The sequence below is a fragment of the Alosa sapidissima genome, chromosome 5 (genome assembly GCF_018492685.1).
Source record: "Alosa sapidissima isolate fAloSap1 chromosome 5, fAloSap1.pri, whole genome shotgun sequence".
In the NCBI taxonomy this organism is placed as follows: domain Eukaryota; kingdom Metazoa; phylum Chordata; class Actinopteri; order Clupeiformes; family Clupeidae; genus Alosa; species Alosa sapidissima.
Window position 1 is genome coordinate 19,032,494 of NC_055961.1, and position 21,582 is coordinate 19,054,075.

At 45.2% G+C, this 21,582-nt stretch overlaps 2 protein-coding genes across 10 annotated transcripts in view; both read left to right on the forward strand.

Moving 5' to 3' along the window:
* myo18aa (myosin XVIIIAa) overlaps positions 1 to 11,423 on the forward strand; it is an 88,700-nt gene extending 77,277 nt beyond the window's left edge. For 6 of the 7 annotated variants that reach the window (XM_042093400.1, XM_042093406.1, XM_042093402.1 and 3 more), the window contains 4 exons: positions 398 to 442; positions 8,279 to 8,401; positions 8,964 to 10,392; positions 11,286 to 11,423. In XM_042093400.1, the coding sequence (XP_041949334.1) occupies positions 398 to 442; positions 8,279 to 8,401; positions 8,964 to 10,374 (1,579 nt within the window). In that variant the 3' untranslated portion in view covers positions 10,375 to 10,392; positions 11,286 to 11,423. The remainder of the gene's footprint in view (positions 1 to 397; positions 443 to 8,278; positions 8,402 to 8,963; positions 10,393 to 11,285) is intronic. The other variant, XM_042093404.1, reaches the window with a different exon arrangement.
* Positions 11,424 to 19,100: 7,677 nt separating this feature from the next.
* LOC121709804 (golgin subfamily A member 6-like protein 22) lies at positions 19,101 to 21,518 on the forward strand. Of its 3 annotated transcripts, none has more exons than XM_042093415.1 (4): positions 19,101 to 19,116; positions 19,203 to 19,387; positions 19,520 to 19,828; positions 20,126 to 21,518. In XM_042093415.1, the coding sequence occupies exons 2-4, from the start codon at positions 19,251 to 19,253 to the stop codon at positions 21,381 to 21,383; spliced, it is 1,704 nt and encodes a 567-aa protein (XP_041949349.1). In that variant the 5' UTR covers positions 19,101 to 19,116; positions 19,203 to 19,250; the 3' UTR covers positions 21,384 to 21,518. The 3 variants fall into 3 exon arrangements, with proteins under 3 accessions (XP_041949349.1, XP_041949350.1, XP_041949348.1); XM_042093416.1 differs by lacking the exon at positions 19,101 to 19,116 and having other exon boundaries at positions 19,130 to 19,387; positions 20,126 to 20,474; positions 20,586 to 21,518; XM_042093414.1 differs by lacking the exon at positions 19,101 to 19,116 and having other exon boundaries at positions 19,130 to 19,387.
* The last annotated feature ends 64 nt before the right edge of the window (positions 21,519 to 21,582 follow it).

Below are 21,582 nucleotides of genomic sequence, written 5' to 3' on the forward strand. Positions count from 1 at the left end.
TCCATCTCTGTATGTGTTGGTTTTTCTCTTGTTTGGGCTCCCGCTGGGCCCCTTGTTGTGTGGGATACAGTAGCTGGGATAGACCACCTCTGAGCCACTCGGAGGTAAACAATGCAGAGCGATAGATTCCCCTTCCTCTTCCTCCTCCTCCTCCTGTGCCAGAAAGGAGATCACAGAGAGGATGAACAGACCAAGCTAACTCCCTGCCCCCCAGAGCAGGCCGATACAGGGGTCAGGCTCAGGTTTCCGGTGTGCTTTTCGGAGAGAAGAAGCACGCCTCAGTTGTTGCATCCTGACCCCATGTTGTGCATTTTTGATGTGGAGTTCCCTTGTGCGACTCTTGTCTTCTTTTTTAATCTGTCTTTCCCTGTTTTCTCCCCTTTCTTGTGTGTGGCAGTTTACAAGACATGGTGACAAAGTATCAGAAAAGAAAGAACAAAACGTGAGACCCCAACATGGAAACGTCTTCTCCCCATTTCGTTTGTTTTGACTGAGTTGTGAGAAGGTTGTTGTTAACTCACCACAGGAGCGTGCTCTATTGAGGATGTGTGTGACTATTTTGCACATTGTTTACTACTAATTTCACCTAAAAATGCATCATGAAAGCCATTATTTAAGCAATCTGAAATCCTTTAATGAGAATAATGTCCGTATCAGACCTCAATATTGCATCATTCCTGGCGAGCCTGCTCATTTGCATCCAGTCGTGCGGTTTTGTAACTGGTGAAGAGTCTCATGCATCAGTGTCCATTGGTGCTAATACACTTATCGCTCCCAAGCCATACCTGCTCATTCATCTCAACCACTGCCTGTTCTTTCGCCTCCAACACCCAAAGCATGTCTGTTCCTTTGACTTTAACACCCAAAGCATGTCTGTTCCTTTGACTTTAACACCCAAAGCATGTCTGTTCCTTTGACTCCAACACCCAAACCATGCCTGTTCATTTGGCTCGTTTAAACTCTCTCCATCAAACACTGTCAGCTCCTTGAGTACGCTGAACAGGTCACCAATTAACCACTGTAGTGGGATAACAAACAGTGTTGGAGTCTGGACTGGATCTGGCCCGGTTCTGGTGAGCCTGTGCCAGAACAGGGCTCGATCTACTCCAGACTCCGCTTCTATGTGGTTCCCCACGGGGATCTGTGAAAGGTGTACACTTACTTACCTATCAGCCTCTCCAGAACCACTCATCTCTCTGCTGACGGTAGAGAGGCCTGTGGAAGCCATATTACCGTATCATAGTATTCACATCACTACTACAATGCTATCCTGCAGTAGTGGAAGAATTGTTTTGTTTTTACATTGCAGGATAGGGGATGTTGGGGCGGTTGTAGCGTAGTGGTTAAGGAGCTGAGCTAGCATGCTGTAGCAATATGAAATATTCCATACCTGGCTTTCACCGTTGTGCCCTTGAGCAAGGCTCTTAGCCCTGAGTTGCTCCAGGGACAGTGTCCCTTGTAATATAATACATAAGTGAGTAGTTTTGGATGAAAACACCTGCTAAATGAATAAATGCAGATTGGGGGGAGATTATGAGAGGTAACAGTGCCCCTCTCTGACCAGCCATGTCTGTCCTTAAGAAAGGCTGAAGAGACCTGAGGGGCCTCATAAAGTACATTTCTCTGGTTATATCCTACACTAATGGAGTAATCGATTTCTTCTTATAGTGCAGAATGATGAATTTGCACGGTTGCATCCTTATGAAATAGTACTCAGTTTAGATCTTCTTGTTAACGTCAGTGAGAATTATAGAGTGTATCTATATTGATTTGGGTCAGTGGAAGTGCATTATAAAGCTCTGCATCATCTCAGGTCTTTATTTTGAGCACAATTATTATGTTTGTGTTTTCCCTTTGATTTTCCAAATCTTTTTCCCCCTTTCAATTATTTTAATCTTTAATTTCCCTTTTAATTATATTTTAATATGATCTTTTCTATATCTGTTGACACATACACAGGGTGGTAAAGTCATTCATACGCTGTAACAGTTGAAGTAAGAGAGATGGAAGAAAATATGTGGAAAAACAAACAGAAGAGGGAGACTGCTCAGACACTTAATGATGAATGTAATTGTGTGTAGTGAGGGTAGGAGACCCCATCGAGGGGCCATTGTCACAACAGATTATCACGGCCCTCTGAACCTGGTTAGTGCATTTGTTCCCTAGTAGCGCGGGGAGGTAGAGTCATGGGTCTGGGTGGGGGTGTTGGGCCGAACCATCACGAAAATGGGGTGTGACATGACGTGGAAAGCACTCCATTATTAGGCACCTCTGTCCAACCAGGGCATTGTTAGAGCTGTGTGTTTGTGTGTGTGTGCGTGTGTGTGTGTTTCTTTCTTTATTTGTATGTCTTTGTGTCTGCGTGTGAGTGTGAGTGTGTGTGTGTGTGTGTTTTAAGGTGGTGTATTTGTGTGTATGAGAATGTCAGTGGGTGTGTGTTTGTGTGTGGGCGTGCGTGTGCGCCTTAACATCTTATTGTGCTTGTGAAAATTGAAAAGGAGTAATTGTGTGGAAAAATCTGGCAATTCCTTAGTTTAAATGATGGATGTGTTTATCAGGGCTATGGATAGGGCTTTCAAGAACTACCGCGCCTGGTTAAACATTGACGAGACTGTTCTATAGCCTAGAGCTTTTTCTGTACTGTCCTAAAGACTTACTCTCTTAAAGGGACACCAGGAAACGTTTTCGTGTTAATTACTCATCTTCGTAAGTCGGTATATGGTTAAATGACTCGTTACAGGGCGAATGAAGATTCTCTCGCCCGCCCCTACTGCCTGTAGGAAGAATATCCCGCTTGCAAGTTCAGTGTATCCTACCCGCCGACCGAAGCAGGCAGGCTAACGAAACGCTAGAGATTGTTGCAAACGTGTGTATAATGACAAGAGCCGGCGAAGAAGCAGCGAAAACCCTTCACAGAAGACGCAAAGAAAAGGAAAAGAGCTTCAGACCGTGCAAGGGGGAGTTTCGTAGAGAAAAAGCATCAGGGTTGCCTGGTGTCCCTTTAAATAGGCTGTTTTCTATAGTCTAGAGCCTTTTCTGTACTGTACTAAAGACTTACTCTCTTGAAGAGGCTTCTAGAGGGACATTTGAGCTCTTTCTGAAACATCTACATGTAACTACATCTCTGTCTCTCTCTCAGATACTAGTAGTCCAGTTATTTGAACCCTCAGTGAACTGCTTGAAATGTTTGAACAGAAATATTAAGATTTAGTCTTGTTTAGTCTAGTTTTGACCTGTATGTTCTATGGTCGTCATGTGACTCCAGAGAGGACCAATCATAAGAGAGCTCTCTGCCATGGTAACTAGCAAGTTGTTTGCATTCTGTCCGAGCACTCTTCTCAAAACACTTAGCAAACAACTGGGACTCCAAATGGTATTCATTGCTTTTTTCCCCTAAAATCTCACCGCCAGCATGCTGGTTTCACGTGGGGGTGTATCCATCTCGTTATTTCTCATCCACACACACACACACACACACACACACACACACACAGCTGGTTGGCCTGGCCCTTCATTTGGCTCAGGCTGGGAGCTGTTTGAAATAAGCAGCCAGGTAAACTCCATTTACTTTAGGGGAAGGTATTTGAGTCCTTCCAGCTGAATGTAGACGGATCAGAAACTCTAAACTCTAACACGGACAAGTAAATAGCTGCCCATCCTCAGATCTACGGGTCAGATGATAAAAACCCAGTGCGTGCAGTTCAGCACCGAGCCCAGAGATGAGAGTGATCAAGTCAAGTCAACTTTATTTATATAGCGCATTTCATACACAGAGGTCATTCAATGTGCTTTACATAAACAAAAGCAAACAGAAATACTTGATAAGCATAGAAGGGCAATAGTCAAAGAGTTTAAAAAGTAAAGAATAATAATAAAATAATAATAAGAAAAAGAAAACATAAAACACACAAGGTGATGGTACATAAAATCATAAAAGGGCAATAATTTAAAAGTGTTTAAGCGATTACATCAACGTTTTTTGGTATATCCAGTTTTTAATATTTTTTTTCCGAAGTGTTTACAACTTAGTACCAGTTTGCAACAATTATAAGTTAACACTATGAACAAAATATTAGTGCATTCCTGGATCTACATCCTATGCATGCTTCCTGCCAGGACTTTTACGGGCTTTTCCCAAATCACGGAAGTAACGTCGACGCAGCGGTATAGTAGCAGATAGTAGCATCCATCAGGCAAGTGTTATTTAAATAAACTCCTGGTGTATTTACAAACTTTTCAATGCCTCGTTTTATGAGTAAAGAACATAGTTGTACTACTGTAGAAGTTTCGTACCATTTAGGGCATTTATTAGTGGAGTAATTTACGAGATTACTCCACTAACGAGAAACTCATTCGTTTCTGACAGCGCTACTCGACCAGGGTTCGACCAAGGGAAAACAGGTTCTGGGAGGGTGTTTGGCTCGGGGTCATGGTGCAAAGGACCCTAGGGTGAAATTACTCCGAACCATCGCTTTAAGTATTGGAGTAATGTGGTCAATTCTTCTAGTTTTTGTGAGAACCCTAGCCGCTGGATTTTGTATCATCTGAATCTGTTTGATAGTCTTTTTAGGAAGGTCTGTGGAAAGCCCATTACAGTAGTCAACCCTACTGGAGATGAATGCATGAATAAGTTTTTCTAGATCATGTTTAGACATTAGCCCTCTAAGTTTGGCAATATTTTTGAGGTGGTAAAAAGCTGATTTGGTTATTGCTTTCATGTGGCTGTTTAAATTTAGATCACTGTCAATTATGACACCAAGATTTCTAACGGTATCCTTTGCTTTAAGCTCTTTAATATCAAAGAGAGTGGCAACCTTACTGTAAGTCTTTCCTCTTTTTTACCAAATATAATTACTTCAGTTTTTTCTTTGTTCAACTGAAGAAAATGTTGAGACATCCAGTTGTTAATCTTGTCAATACACTGACAAAGAGATTCAAGGGGACCATAGTCATTTGGCGAAAGAGCTAAGTAAAGTTGGGTGTCATCGGCATAGCTATGATAGGAAATCAAATTGTTTGTGATGGTTTGTCCAAGTGGGAGCATATAGAGGTTGAATAATAGTGGCCCCAAGATCGACCCCTGGGGGACACCACAGGTCAAGGACATTGGCGTAGAGGTACAGTTGCCGATAGCAACAAACAAACTCCTTTCTTGTAGGTATGATTTGACCCAGTTGATGACTATACCTGAAAGTCCAACCCAGTGCTCTAATCTGTGTAGTAATATTTTGTGATCAACAGTGTCGAAGGCCGCAATAACACTAGGACTGATGTTTTGCCTGCATCTGTATTGAGGCCTATGTAATTTAAAACCTTAATAAGAGCTGTTTCAGTGCTGGGATTTGCCCAAAAACCTGACTGGAAGTAATCAAAATACCCATTTGATGTTAGGAAGGTGGTTACTTGATTAGGCACTATTTTTTCAATAATTTTGCCAATAAAAGGTAGATTGGATATGGGCCTGTAGTTGTTTAGCATGGTGGCATCTAAGGTATCCTTCTTGAGAAGGGGCTTTACAACAGCTGTTTTCCGGGACTTAGGCCAGACAGTAATAATGCATTTACAATGTGAAGCACATCTGCTGCTATGAGGTGAAGAACAGATTTAAAGAAACTGGTAAGTAGAGTGTCTAAGCCACATGTGGAGGAGTTGAGATTCTGGACAGTTTTTACAAGAGTTTCATAGTCTATCAAACTAAACTCTAAGTTGAGTTCCCCTTCCCTTGAGGCTGGAAGTTCCATAACTTCCAGGAAGTTGCTAAGAAGATATGTTCAGTCTGATTTGATCAATTTTGCCTTTGAAAAAAGATGCAAACTCATTGCATTTATTAGTTGAGACAAGTTCAGGTGCTAATTGTGAGCAGGGATGGATTACTCCACGGGCCTACCCGGCCCAGGCCCAGGGGCCCAAGGGGTCAGGGGGCCCTGAAGCCCAAGCCATTGCATGGAATCATTGCCTCAATATCAACACATCAGGATGTAGGCTGTGAATTTGATTGAATTAAAGTATTGGCCATCCCCAAAATGAACCAGAATACAGGAAATCACATCAAACAAATTAAACATTTTCTGGGAGAGGACAGAGTCGACGATTCGGCAATAGATGTTCTGAGGGTGTGAAAAATATGTATGGTCTATTGTTTTTGAATGTAACATTCTCCAGATGTCTTGTAATTCATTATATAGAAATAAATGAATGGGGGTGCTGTGGACTGGATCTGAAGTTTGTATTTGCACCATTTTCTTTCGGTCTTCCCAAATTCTCTTTTTAGGATTTTAACCGCTGGATTTTGTTTCCATGGTGCTTTCTGCTTGTCCTTAACTGTCTTGAATTTTAATGGAGCAATATCATCCATAATATTAGCCATTTTTGAGTTAAAATGATCCAACAGATCATCTACTGATTCTGAGAGTTCAATAGATGTCTGTGAGAACGCTTGCTCAAAGAGAGCACTTGTGTGTTCATTTATGAGTCTCCTTTTTACTATCATAGATCTGAGTGTGTGGTGACCTAGACACAATAAAGAACACACAGAAATTATCGGATAAGGCTAGGTCTTTAACTGTTGTAGAGACATTGAGACCCTTTGTGATAACAAGGTGGAGGGTATGGCCAAGAGTGTGAGTTGGCCCCTGTACATGCTGTGTTCGGTTGAAGGTATCAAGTAGTGGAATTAATTCCTTGTCATAACTGTTTTCAGGATTATCCACATGCAAGTTTAGATCTCCTGATATAATAAGACAGTCAAATTCTATGCAGACTCAGGCTGTTTGTGTGGAAGACGATTGAGACCATAACAGCCAGGTCCAGGCAGCAGCCACGTTAATTGGAGTTTCGAGTGGACCATTTGTATTCAGCTAAGCGACAGTGCTGGTTTCTCCTGGTCGCCCTCGCCCTGCGTTATTTTATGTTCAGCCGAGCAGCGACAGGTACTCAGGTCCAGGAGCACAGCCATGGACGAGGCCGTTATTTAATCACAGTTTACTCTCTTTCACAACAACAGCCAACTGTTAACAACCCGCATGCATGTTTTGATGGACTTTTTAATATATGCTAATGAGTTAAATTATTAAAGTAATCTAATAATTCTGCCGTGTAGTGCCATTATGTGTGGGGAGGAAAAAACCTTGACGGCGAGGCAGTAAATGTTGTTTTTGAGAGATTCAGAGTTCAAAGTGTCTTTTAAATCAACACTAAGCTGTTCACACTAGTTGTATGCAGAGCTGGATGCCAAGGGTTCATAACAAACCTGTCTAAAATACAGCATTTAGTATTTCTCTGGGAAAGGTGAAGTACTTTAAGTGATTTCTCTCCATACACCATGGAATTGCTTCCCATAAATATACAAAATATAAAAAAAAATGCTAAAGTAAGCCACCTACAAGCATAAGGTTTAATTAACATTCATGTGACCCGTGTTTTCCCCTTTTGCTTGCTTTGATGGATGCATAACAAGTGTTATTTTGAAGTAGTTTTATTGGTTTAAAATGCATGATGGCTGGGGATGGTGTGAAAGCGATTCCTTTAATGGTTGCCTGAGGTAGCTGCAGCAGTGGGAGACAAGTGTCACTGCCCTCATCTAAGTTCTGGGTTGTGTTCCAATTCACACACTTCTGTACTTAACAATACCTAATATGAGTGCACAAGTGCATTGGCTTGAGAACTCATATTAGGTATTGTAAGTACAGAAGTATGCAAATTGGAACACAGTTCGGATCTTCTCTACCCAGACTTAGATACTTCCTGTTTGGGGACAAAAACATTGAGTTGAACCCTGGTGCATGGCTAATCCAGAAAGCGTCTGTGAGAAACACTTAACCTAAACCCTCCTTCATAAGGATATTACAAACATGTCATAGAATATGCCATATCCATTATCTTCCATGATATAACTGTGCCATGTAATACAAGCATTAATGATAATGTGTCATGACCGGTCTCGATGTTTCATGCTGTGATGGCTTGTCAAGATTTTACATAGACTTTTTCATCCTCTAGCTTTAACAACATTGACTCTAAGTTAAACATGATGCTGTTTTAATAGCTGTTCAATATTCCTTGATATTTAACTCATGACAGGTGACATGGTGTGTGTTCTCATCTCATCTGGTCACTGGGTTCAATCAAAGTGTTCTCTCCCACGCTAACCCTGTTCATCTGTCTGTCTACACGTTTTCCCGTGTCCATCATGTTGTGTTAATGGTGGCATTTCTCCTGGCGGATGACATTAACTATCTCTCCGATGACCTTACCTATCTCTCTGTCCTGTCCTATGCAGCGGAGATGACTCAGACATGGACTCGGAAGTGGAGGACCGCGTGGACGGGGTTAAGTCGTGGCTGTCCAAGAATAAAGGCTCCACAAAGACCCTGTCGGACGAGGGCAGTCTGAAAGGCTCCAGGTCAGTACTCAATCACGCTGGGTTACGGCCTGTCTCTGATGTGTTACGGCCCCCGACGTGTCTCTGATAGGTGCACGGGTCAGTAATGGCATCTCATCAGTTCTCAACCGTGACGAGGCATTACAGAGACATAAAGGGTAGTTCCTCCTCACTCCTTGAGGTTTGTACTGTGGTTGGTCAGTGGGAGTCCCAGAGTCCACTATGTGTAGAGGAGTACACTGAATAACTGCAAATAGAAATAGAAACTTCCAATAGAAAAATAGGTCTATATTCTGGGCTCTTTGTTCTGGACTATAAGCACATGGGATAGGGGGTTATAGTTCAGTCCAGATGATTGCAAATGCTTTTGTATTCAGTCAGAAAGAAGGGATCTTGTATTGAATTCCTTTAATACAGTATACATTTTCTCTGTTTCTGCCTCATCTGTCTTTCAAATTAAATCAAGTCCCTCTTTACACGTCTTTCATTCTCTCAGCATCTTCCTACTTTAATCTGCCATTTTTCTCTTCTGTCTGGACGTTGTTCCCCCCCCGTGCGTCCACTCTGGTGCGTGCCCCATCAGATATGCTGTTAATGTGGACGCTAAGGAAGGGAAAGAGGGCCTTGAAGGTAAGGAGGGGACGGAGTCCATGAAGGAGGCCAAAGAGCTGGACCGCTCGGCGACCGTCATGAGCTCTCTGAGCTACAGGAAGCGCTCCAACCTGAAGGACTCCATCGGGGGCACGGGCGACGAGAGCTCCCTCTTCAGCACCCTGAAGGATCAGTCGGACACGATTGACCGCTCCTCGCTGCGCAAGGCCAAGTCCAAGCCTGACAAGCCTGGCGACGACATGGACGACCGAGGCTCGGTCATCTCACAGGCGTACTCGGAGGCGACCAGCCGGGCGAGGAAGGGCCTGGACCGGCGCTGGACGTCACGAAGCAGCCCAGAGTTCGATAAGGAGTCCAGCGTGTCGTCGCTGGGCCCGAGCCGCATGTCGACGCGCCGCGGGATGGACCAGGACGATGACGACGACGACGACGTGAAGTCGAGCGTGAGCGGCTACAGCGTGCGGCGGAGCGGCTCCTGGATGGACGATAGCCCCACGCTGAGCCGCAGGGCCGGCACCGGCACCGGCTCTCGCAGCCCTGGGAGCGTCAGCCTCGCCGATTCCCGCATCTCTCTCGCACGCAGCAGCCGTCTGAGCGAGTTTGGCCTCCGCCTGGACGACGACGACGACGACCGCATGAGCGTGGCGTACAGCGAGGGAGGAGTGTCCTCGGTCCGCTCGCTGGGCCGCAGCCTCTCCACGCCGGGCCGCTCCTCCGAAGACGCTGCCTCCACAGCGGCGGGCGACACCGGCGACGTCAAGTCTGTCAGCCACCGCAACTACCTGGACCCCGATCTGGAGAAGGCCATCAACGAGGTGCTGAGCTTCAAGCCAATCAAATTCAAGCGCCGGAGCCTGAAGGACTCTGACGGCGAGGAGGAGAACGAGGACGGAGCGGCGGACGCGGACGAGTGTCTGGGCCGCAGCATGTCCAGCGTGCGTCGCTCGGCTTCGGGCTCGGCGCTGGACTACGGCCGGCCCTCCAGCACCATGAGCTCGCGCAGCGGCTGCCACAAGGCCAAGAAGAAGAGCCGCGCGTCCGAGTCGGAGAGCTCCTCCGAGGATGACCGTCACCACCGCCGCGGCGGCGGAGGCTCGCGGAGGAAGGGCAAGAAGTCGTCCAGGAAGAGCTCCAGGAAAAGCAAGTCGTCCTCCGAGTCGGAATCGTCAGAGTCCAGCTCGTCCAGCGCCTGTTCCGCCGTCTCGTACCGAAGTTCCAGCAGTGTGAAGAAGGGACCTGGTCGCAGAGGCGACGAGTCGCATGTGGACGGACCGGACGACGCTGCTCCCGAACGCCCACTGAGTAAGAAGGAGGAGAAGAAGAAGCAGAAGAAGATGGACAACATAGTGATGAAGTACCTGTACAAGCCAGATAGTGACTAAGGAAACGCTAGATCAGAGGTGATGAAGCCTGAGAACTGTGTGAGAGCATGGAGTGACCTTAACCCAGCAGTGGACTGTGCCTGTGGACCGCATCACAAGGACCACTTTGGGCCTTACTGATTTGAAACCTTTAAACTCTGACCTAACGCCCAGCATGTTTTAACAGTCACATTAGTACTAACTAAAGTTTAGTCCTGTGAGGAATGCTAGTGCTTTCGTGGAACGTTTTTTGCGTTGTCCGTGAGCTTGACTTCAGTACTTCCGATGACTTTAACACTGTGTCTTTTCCATTGATGAGCATGGGTGTGTGAAACACTTTCTTCACTCTGACAAGAATGTTGTTGACCTGTGTGGCCTCATGGATTTGAAATGTTCTAACACCAACCTAATCCATTACGTGATTAACATTTGCGTTAGTCTTTACTTTCTACTCGGACTGGAATTTAAGACATTGCTTAGAGTGTTAATCGCCTGTTCAACTCTTTGCTACATCCATGAGGTAGAGCTGAGTTGATTTCAGGACCATTTCCTGTAGCGCAGTAACGAGCATGGGTTTTGTGATGTTCATATGATGCTGTGGTTCAACAGCTGTGTTGACTGACCGATGTAAAGTAATGCTGTTGTACTAACAGAAACTCCTCTCTCCATCTCTCTCTTTCTCCCTCCCTCGCTTTACCTCTGTTCATCTCTCTCTTTCTCTCCCACCCTCTCCACCCCTCCCTCTCGCTCCCACCCTCTCCACCCCTCCCTCTCTCTCCATCTCTCTCCCACCCTCTCCACCCCTCCATCTCTCTCCCACCCTCTCCACCCCTCCATCTCTCTCCCACCCTCTCCACCCCTCCATCTCTCTCCATCTCTCTCCCACCCTCTCCACCCCTCCATCTCTCTCCATCTCTCTCTCTCCCCCTCAGCCCCCCGCTGTATCGCAGGCATTTTTCTACCCCCCGTGCTGACGATGACATCACAGAGGAGGAACCCCCCAGTGCTGAGCCCTCCCAACAGACCCTCCTCCACGACGGTGACCACGACCCCGACAAGCCCTCAGAGACTGCAGCGTGACCTGCTGCACAAAACAAACAAACACACAAACAAACAAACAAACAAACACAGAGACACTCCTTGCGTGAAGTTGTCTGCAGTGACATGATTGAAGGCCATGGCTGTCTCCTCACCATTAGGTTTCACTCATAGCTGTGTGTGTGTGTGTGTGTGTGTGTGTGTGTGTGTGTGTGTGTGTGTGTGTGTGTGTGTGTGTGTGTGTGTGTGTGTGTGTGTGTGTGTGTGTGTTTTGTGTGTGTGTGTGTGTGTGTGTGTTTGTATGTGAGGAGGGATGTCCGGTTTAGGGAGCTCTGAATTGTTTAGTTAAGAGCCGCTGCTTGTACAACTGGAATGTAGAGTCACTAGAGATTTATGCAATAGGTTTTGGACAGTCATCAGATCATGAGATTATGAGGACCTGAGTATCCTCTCCACAATCCCCCACGAGAATACCAGAAAGTCAACACCCTCAGAAACATCCGATTGGTCATGTTGAGATCCATTATGAACTCTGTGTATCAGTCAGCATTCACAGAGAGAGCTCTGTAGGAATCCCCCAATCACCGTCACTGGGACCGCCAGTGGTGAGACGTCCACTAACTCTCTGCCCAATGCAGAGAAGCCCTTAAGCTAAACGCCCCCTATTGGTCACCTACTGGTACTCATATGCATACCTCATATCACCTGGGCGCAGAGTGAATGCTACAACAGCATGGAGCAACATGTTGACTGTTGAGTAAATCCTTCTCCAATGATTGACTTTACACAGGACTAAGATATCATGGCTTCTTAAACACACACACACACACACACACACAGTCCCGCAGGCACAAGGCCTTACCCACAGTCCAGTGGTGTGTCCATGAAAAGCTGAAAAGAGGGATATAAATTGCACAAAACTTTACATTAAATTTTAACTCTTTTACTGCTTCTTGTGTGTTAAATCTGTGTATTGGTTGAAAGATTGCTGTAGCATCCAAACCTACACACACACACACACACACACTCTCACACACACACACACTCACTGTCAAACCTCCTAATCTCCTTTAGTGTATATGGGCTTTGATACACAGGCATTATTTGTTAATGCTTGTGTCTATGGGTGAAATAAAATGAATAAACCCCAGAAATATAATACATATGTTTTGAAAGCATACTCTGTTTTGGAAAATAGCCCTGCTGGGAATATATGCTCTGTGATCAATGCCTTGAATCAGTGAATTTTTAAATTAAGATATGGAAACATTAGGATCTGAACCTGTTGCTTTGCTTTTGTGTGTTTTTTTTTTTTTTGTTCCCTTCAATTTCCTTGTTTGTTAATTGCATTTCTTTGTTATACCCAAAAGGAAATATATTTGCTATTTGGAATTGTGGTGCTCTGCATTGATTTATTCTCTCCTCTGGTTCTTAATAAGATTTTCCTGAGTAATCACTGGCTTGGTGCACTTTCTTCAAGCCCTAATTGCTTGCTGTTTTGTAGTTTCCCTAAACTCGCATATAGTTGGTTGGTTTGGTGCTGGCTGGTAGCAGAGCTGATATGAATTAAGAGATTCACCTGAGATGCTTTCATATTCTGGCCTTGATAATTAAAGAATGTCAAACCCTCCCTCAAACTGTTGGTGAATGTGCTAAAACACTGAAAAGGTGTTAACACAAGGAGTGGTATTTATTTGTGCACCTGCACACTTGTTATAACACCTGCATAATTTGAATTTGGTATGCATGTCTGATATTTGCAGATGTGTGTGTGTGTGTGTGTGTGTGTGTGTGTGTGTGTGTGTGTGTGTGTGTGTGTGTGTGTGTGTGTGTGTGTGTGGGCGCAAATGGTATTAATTGCTAATGAGTTTTTTTTCATTTCACATGACAGAACAGTGGTGTGTTTGCACTTGCAGGCATGTTGCTTAATTCACCCCAGTCTTCTTGACATCGTTTTCTGTGCCCTAGGACTTGCATGCATACCTGTTCCCCTATGCGTTTAGGCCTATATGCATTTCTAGGGGTAGCAGTTTTGTGTACAGTAGATTTCAAATAAAGACAAAAAAATGTCAGTGTACTATGTTATTACCAGTGCTTAAGGAGGAGCTTAGTTATTGTTTTGGCTTCTGCATCAGATTATATTCTTCATTCATGGTTTGAGTTATAATAATACGTCAATCAATCAAAATTATGTAGTGAGGCAGCCGTGGCCTACTGGTTAGCGCTTCGGACTTGTAACCAGAGGGTTGCCGGTTCGAAACCCGACTGCCTTGAGCAAGGCACCTAACCCCTCACTGCTCCCCTCACTGATTTGAAGAACATACACTCAGAAGAATGGACTTTCCACTGCAGGAGCATGTGGGATTGTGCATGTGGAGCATTTGGAATTGTATCGATCAAGCACGCAGGACACACAAAGGTGTCTCCAATGGCAAACGCCATTTTGAGGTAACAGTCCTTTGTTTAGCCTAACTGTAGCTGGTGTTTAAGATAAAGTGAGAACTAACAAAGGGAATATAGCTGTGTTTTCCAGCCCAAGGAGACATACTGTATTCTAGGAATGAACAGCTTATGTTGGTCCTTTGAAGTGTCACTCTAAAAACCTCAATTGGTTTTGCAGCTTTTTCTTATCAATGGATCTTTGATATTTCATAATTCATTGTATTTGATCCTTAGTTATCTTTCATGTTTGTGTCCTTTCTTTTCTCTCCTTTGACTCCAGTCATCAGTATTTGGTGTGTGTGTGTGTGTGGGTGATGCTCTTGAGAGGGTTTTTTGTGTGCAAAACACAAACACACACCTCATCAGCATTGGTGTTTGTGATGAGAACTCCCACACCGTGTGTGTGTGCCGTTGCATAGAGGGCTCCTGTGGATGATGCTCTTGAGAGGGTTTTTTTGTGTGGAAAACACAAAGACCTCATTGGCATTGAAGTGTGTGTGTGTGTGTGTGTGTGTGTGTGTGAGCCTGGAGCTGCCACTCTGTCAATATTGTTTTGATTGGAAGGGCTGAGGAGCTGCCTATGGGGACGAGCTGAAGACACCGCAGCAGCCAGCGCTCATTTGCAATGCAGACACGAGACGTGCAGAGGTGGAGCAGGGGAGAGAAAGAGAGCGGAGACGACAGGAGACGTGCAGAGAGAGGAGAGAGAGAGCGAGAGAGGAGGAGACAACAGGAGATGTGCAGAGGAGGAGCAGACAGAGAGAGAGAGAGAAGGACAAAGAGGGAGAGAACAGGGTGAGCAGGACAAGAAGAAAGACAGGGAGTGTTTGTGAGTGCACACAAGAGAGAGAGAGAGAGACTTTGTGTGTGAGAGAGGGAGAACCTGTGTGTGTGTGAGAGAGAAAGAGGGGGAAAGAGAAAGCATGAGAGTGAGCGCAGCGCTCGTGTTGCCTTTGTTGTTTGCATATATCATTTCCAGTCCAGTGAGAGGCGCACCACTGACTGACTCTGTGGGCGGGTACAAGGCTTTGGGACACTTCTAACACTGTTTATGTTTCACTCTCTCTCTCTCTCTCTCTCTCTCTCTCTCTCTCTCTCCTTCAGCAGGGCTGGAGGAGACAGGAGCTGCATACACATGCAGGAGAGTGCCACAGGGCTGTTTCCCCAATGAAGCGCCGCTTTAAGTGTATGTTTTTCTTATCCTGCGGTGGAGCATTATCACACACAGCTGAAAGAGCTGCTCCCAGACTAAAGGGGGTGGATGTGACGTGCTGTGAGAGCGATGTTGTGTTCCAGTCTAGGGCCTCTGAATGACCCCTAAATGACCTCTGTACCACTACCTGCAGTAGGGCTGCTGTATTTCAAGGAGGCCTACAAACCTGTGATAAACAATTATGTTTCTGACAGTCCCTCTAGGTTTGAAGATGAGCGCTGATTAGCTTGATTGCAATACAAACACGATCGACTTCCGATCTGAGGTGCTGCTGTTTGAGTCCAGGCGAGTGCAGGGCTGAGCCGCACAGTAAGCACAACGCAAGCTACATATGCACAAATGTGAAGCTCTCCACCTGCGCACACAATTTGGAGTAATTTATCCCAGCTATTTGTACTCTCACTGAAGCTACCAGAGAAACTGAGACTCGGAGCCTTTCCAAACCGGTCCCTACCCACTCCACCTCGGTTACAGAGTGCACTTGGGTGGGAATTGCCCCCCACAGCTAAATCGAGTTCCCTTAACTTTTAGGGTATACTACCACACACGGATTTCCTGCATGCCTGAAAAAGACGGTGGGAGAGAAAACACTGCGCGCGCACACACGCACGCACGCACGCACGCACGCACGCACGCACACACACACACACACACACACACACACACACGCACTACACACACACACCGCACACGCACACAGGTGGCTTTACGACAGCACCGCTGCAATATGCCTGAAATGGCAAGTGAAAGGGCTCTACAGAGACAGAGAAAACGCACAGTGATGACTGGTCTCAAGTGGCTCTACTGACACACACACACACACGACTAACTAGTCCCATACGCAACACAGGTGGCTTCACGTCAGTGCCACTCCAATATGCAGAAAATGGCTGAGAGAGAGAATGATGGCACAGTGATGACTGATTTCTCAAGTGGCACACACACACACACACACACACACACACTATGACTGTTGCCAGAGGCAACACAGGTGGAGTCACATCAGTGCAATTGCAACATGCGGTGAATGGCTGTTATCCCCCCACAGAGAGAGTGAGAGAGAAAAAAAAGCACAGTGACGTTAAGTGGCCCCTCTGGCAGACACACACTATAGTAAACACAGAGGCCATGCGGGCGTCAGTCAGGTCAGCAGCACCATGGCGACATGTGGAAGAGTATATGGCTGCTCTTCCTCTACAGAGACACAAAGAAATGCATCTCTCAGGGACGCCTCTCTATTCGAACACCTCAAAGCCCAATTTCTACTCTATAGTAGGGCTCACATGGTTCCGCTGCTGAACCATAGAGAACAATAGGAAACCTGCCGCTGGCCAGTGTGATCCCCATGTTGATCGTTGACTGCAGCGTGGTTTATAGGTATTTTGCACTGAGCCCGGTCCGGTGGCAAGCACAACAAAAATCTTTGGGACATTACCTCAACCAAGAGCAACCTGGCAGCAAGCTAAAGGCGGGGATCACACTGGTCAGCAGCAAGCGGCAGTGGCAAGCGTAACACAACCAGTCCCGGCGTCATGGGGGGCTGGGCCCATCCTGGAAGTCATCTGTGCCCGCCCTGGACGAGCTTGGCTGCACCAACCAACCCCACTTCTCCAATCCCATGGACTGATTTTGAACACTAATTTAAAGGAACCGTATGTAAGATTGTAGCCAAAACTGGTACTGCAATCACTTTCAAATTACTGTAGAGTGGTGTATCCCCTTCCCCTCCCTCCTGACTGGCAGAGCTGGCACCCCGGATGCCGAAACACTACTGACTTCGTGATTAGTAGATAGGTGGAGGGTGGCGCATTAGGCCAAAACACAACATGACAACATCAACATCAGTTGAGGGCTGCAACTACACTTTAAATGACAATGTCCTGAACAGACTACTGTTGTCAGTGATGTAAGTATTTGAAATGAACATGATTTCTCAATGTCTAGTGACATATCAGGGCCATTTTATGATTAATTGAAATTAGGGCTGTCAATCGTTTAAAATAAATAAATTCAAATGAATCATTGAATAATCAGCATTAGTGACATTAAAGTTCAAAAACTCTTTTATTATTATTTTCACTGTTCAAATAAAAGTTTTTTTTTTTCACATACAAGGCATTTCAGGCCACAGATATAACCTAGGGGACACAATGAAAATTAATTAACACTCCCCTCAATGTCAACACTTATTTCTTTGCATTGATGTGCGACTATAGAGTTGATGAACTCCGGTGATATGCAAATTTCTTGCTGCAGACATTGCAGAGGACTTTATTTTCAACACTTTATTTTTTATCAACATCAGGCCATTTTTTAAAAGTAAATGTTCCAATCAATGATCCAGGCAGCACGTTTTCTTCTCTCCTTTATTTTACAGTCTGACTAGAACGGCTCGGGGTCAAAGGTCATACGGAATCGATTAATCTGCACTAATTTTTTTAATGAGTTATTTTTTCTCAAATTAATTAATCGAAATGAATCAGTTATTTTGACAGCCCTAATTGAAATACATTTATTACATACGGTTCCTTTAATGTAGGCCTTTAGGTTTGTCAATATAGCAAGTAGCAAATAAAACTTATACAATCTGTATTATTCCATAGCCTATCAATCAGAAACATTAGCTAAGCCTTAATAGCTTATCACCTTCATGGAGATGAGGTTTTAGTGGCGCAGTTTAGCCTACTCACTTCGGCTCGCAGGTAGGCTATGTCTCATATCGTAATTAGATATAGTAGTAGTAGTAGTAGTAGTTTCTTTTACTGTTTTTTCTTTTGACCTAGTCGGAGAACATAGGGGAGCTTCATGTAATGTTACCACTCCAGTTACCCGTAACTTCGGGGCTAACTCCCTCTAGCTCTATCTGAAAGTGGTTAGCAAATTAATGAGGATTTCGGTTTAGTCTGCGGATTTATTGTTTGCATTATTTTGAATGTGACTTGCTCTAGTCTCAACAGCACGTCTTCTTTCTCCACACGCATCTCAGTTCTAAACACACCCCCTCTTACTTTATCTCCCCATCCCTGCGAACGGGGCTCTCTTAAAGGAGCTGCACCATTTTACAACAATAGGTTAAAGGCTATCCCAAACATCTACATTTTCCTATTTAAATGTTTTGTTAAGTGTAAGCATGTCATAGAAAATAGCCTAAACCACACTTCGGTCATTTTTGGCACTAGATATCTGTTTGAATTCAGTTGGTGTTACCCCAGTGTCTATAAATGGCCTATCTTAAACTACCGTGATCAATTTAAGTTCCTGCAACAGTGATCAATTTGTGCCCTCCTTGTAATGTAAATGTAATGTCCGTCCATGAATTGGTGTCTACCACCTGGTCTGAACGCAATGCTCTAATATGCTCGCGTTACGCTTTGAAAGTTCAACGCTCAGCTGCCACCTTTCCGCTGCCGAACCATATAAAACTATAGGAAATCTGCCGCTGCCCTCTGGCCAGTGTCATTGCCACCTAAAGCTTTTAACTCAGTTTTCTGTTTGTTATTTTTTATATATTTGATAACTGCTTAATTTATTACTATTTTAATTTAGAATCTACTTTATATTATTTTATTTTTTTATTTTTAGATCACTTTGGTCAACTGCTTTTTAAATGTGCTTTATAAATAGACACTAACAATAACCTCAATCAAAAGCTTTTCTTTTGTTTGTTTTTTATGTTCATTAATATTATAACAAGGGCCATCTGTTGTTATCTTTGAGTTTTTAAGTTTGTTATTTTCCTTACTTAGCCTATAAATATTTTTCATTATTATTATTATTATTATTATTATTATTATTATGTAAAGCACTAAATCACTGGTGCAATGCTGTTGCTTTTAAATGTGCTATAAAATAAATTGACTTGACTTGACTTCAAATATTTTAACAATGGAGCTTGGCTTAGTTCTAGAATCTTTGCAACCTAGTACTAAAACTGTGTGTACTGGTTTTGATGTCATAATAGTGAATGCTACAAAGTTCTGGTGACATCATAATGACTATGGGAACCTTTCATAATAGATGTCAAAAGCTTAACAAGCCTTCATTTTACCTTGGACAACTGAAGAGTACAGGTCAGTAGGCAAATCTGTGATTGGCCAGTGTGTCCAGATAAAGCCATTCTCACCCAATGTGTCTCATTAACAGAATTGTTCTACAGATATCAACCATATCGGAGTAATCCAGAGTGGACACGAGGAGCTTGGAGATGACGGAGGGAGGAGGGGCGGAGGCTGGGCGTGTGGACCGTCTCCTGATGGTGGCCGGGTCAACGGCATACATGATCCCACAGGAGCTTCGCCTCAGGGGCTACAAGATGAATGACTTCTACACAAGCCTGGACAGGTGGGTATGACACCTGGGCAGGTGTTCATCAAACAGATTTTATTGATTTATCTTATAATTTCTTTGTTTTATTTTATTCTTTAATTTTATTTGTTAAAGAACATGTACAATTTTCAACTTGGTGCATTGTAGGACCCAGGAGAGAAGGCCAAACCTGAGCCTGACTATGAGGCCACGGCTCCCTGACAGGAGCGAGCTGGAGAAGGACATGAGGGAGCTGGACAGGAAGCTGGAGGAGAGCGACAGGAGGTTGGAGGAGCTGCGCCAGATGACGGTGGTTCAGGAGAGACTGGCCGCAGAGAGGAGAGAGCAGGAGGAGAGGGAGAGGGAGAGAGCCGTGCAGGAGAGAGTGGGGAGTTTGAGGACACTCAGGGAAATGTATCACCTCATGCTGATCATCGGTCCGGACCCAGCGTCCTATGAGACGGTACCACTGAGAGAGTAAGTTAGCCATGTGGCTCTTTACTGTTTAATACTGTACCTTTAATATACTTTACAGCTCATCATTTGGGACTTCAGAAAAATCCTATAGGAATAGGCTGGGTTTAAATACAGTTGACCTTTTAGCGGTGCCTGATTGTTTATCATTATATTTAAACAAGGTTTGTAAGGATACCCGGGAGGGACACATGTAGTAGCAAAAAAAGCAGCATTGTTTTCACATGAGTATAAAATATGTGAATTAGACTTGCCTTCATGTCAAAATCCAGAAATGATATAAGGCACTTCATTTTTCAGGCCTTCCAAGAACCCCACGGTCCAGAAACTACAGGCTCAGTGTAGGAGGGACCAGGAAAGATGGAGGGAACTGGACAGAGGGCGAATGGAGCGCAGTATGAGGATGATTGGATGGTTGGACGAAGAACTGAGACACTTGCAACAGCGAGTTCCAGAGAGACGTGTTCCGGAGAGGTCAAGCCTACCTGATCATCTTGAAGCTCAGCTCCATGCCCAGGAGAGAGTTTGGCTGCAGGAGGCGCAGAGAGTGAGGGAGGAGTTGGTCAGGAGGGTGAGGGAGCAGTCAAGCCAAGCTGATCATCTTGAAGCTCAGCTCCGTGACCAGGAGAGAGTTCGGCTGCAGGAGGAGGCACAGAGAGTAAGGGAGGAGTTGGTCAGGAGGGAGAGGGAGCAGTCAAGCCAAGCCGATCATCTTGAAGCTCAGCTCCGTGACCAGGAGAGAGTTCGGCTGCAGGAGGAGGCACAGAGAGTGAGGGAGGAGTTGGTCAGGAGGGAGAGGGAGCAGTCCGAGGAGGAGGACAGGACCACAGAGGTTGATCATCTCAAGCAGAAACAAAGGATTGAAAAAGTGGATGAACTCCAGGGAGAGAAGGAGGACATGAGAGAGATGGAGATGAAGAGTGAGGTGGCAGCCGAGGAGGAGAGAGAGTTGGAGGAGTTGAGACAGAGTGAGAGAGAGGAGTTGAGGAGGGTTGCTGAGAACATCACCTGGACATCCAGCGATGAGAAGGAGGACTCTGACTCGGATGATGTCTGGATGGACGAGGAGGAGAAGGAGGTCATTCTAGCAGCCAGGAAGAAACAGAGGGAGGAGAGAGAGAAGATGCAGGCTGAACTGAACAAAGAGGAGGATGGAAAGAGAGAGGTAGAGATGGCCACCCTGAGTGAGCCAGAGAAAGAGGGAGATGAAAAACTCCAGGAAGAGAGTGAGGAAGTGAGAAAGGAAGAGATGAAGAGAGAGATGGCAGTCAAGCAAGAGAGCGAGAGAGAAGAGTCAAGACAGAAAGAGAGAGAGGAGTTGAGGAGGGCTGCCGAGAATATCACCTGGACGTCCAGTGATGAGAAGGAGTACGACAACAGCGAAAGCGACACTGACTCGGATGATGTCTGGATGGACGAGGAGGAGAAGGAGGTCATTCTAGCAGCCAGGAAGAAACAGCAGGAGGAGAGAGAAAAGATGCAGGCTCACCTGGACAAAGACGAGAATGAAGGAAAGAGAAATGTGGTGGAAGTGGTGAAGCTGGGGGGGGGCATCTGAGATGTGGGTCTGGATGTCCAGTGATGAGGAGGATGGCAACAGCGAAAGTGAGATGGCCTTTGACCATCTCTGGACTAAACTGTCAGCCAACAATAAAGAGGAGGAGGTGGAAGAAGAGAGAAAGAAAGATGAGGAAATGGAGAGACTGAGAGAAGAGGTAAAAAGGAAAGAGATGGAGGTGAAGAAAGAGGAGGAGAGG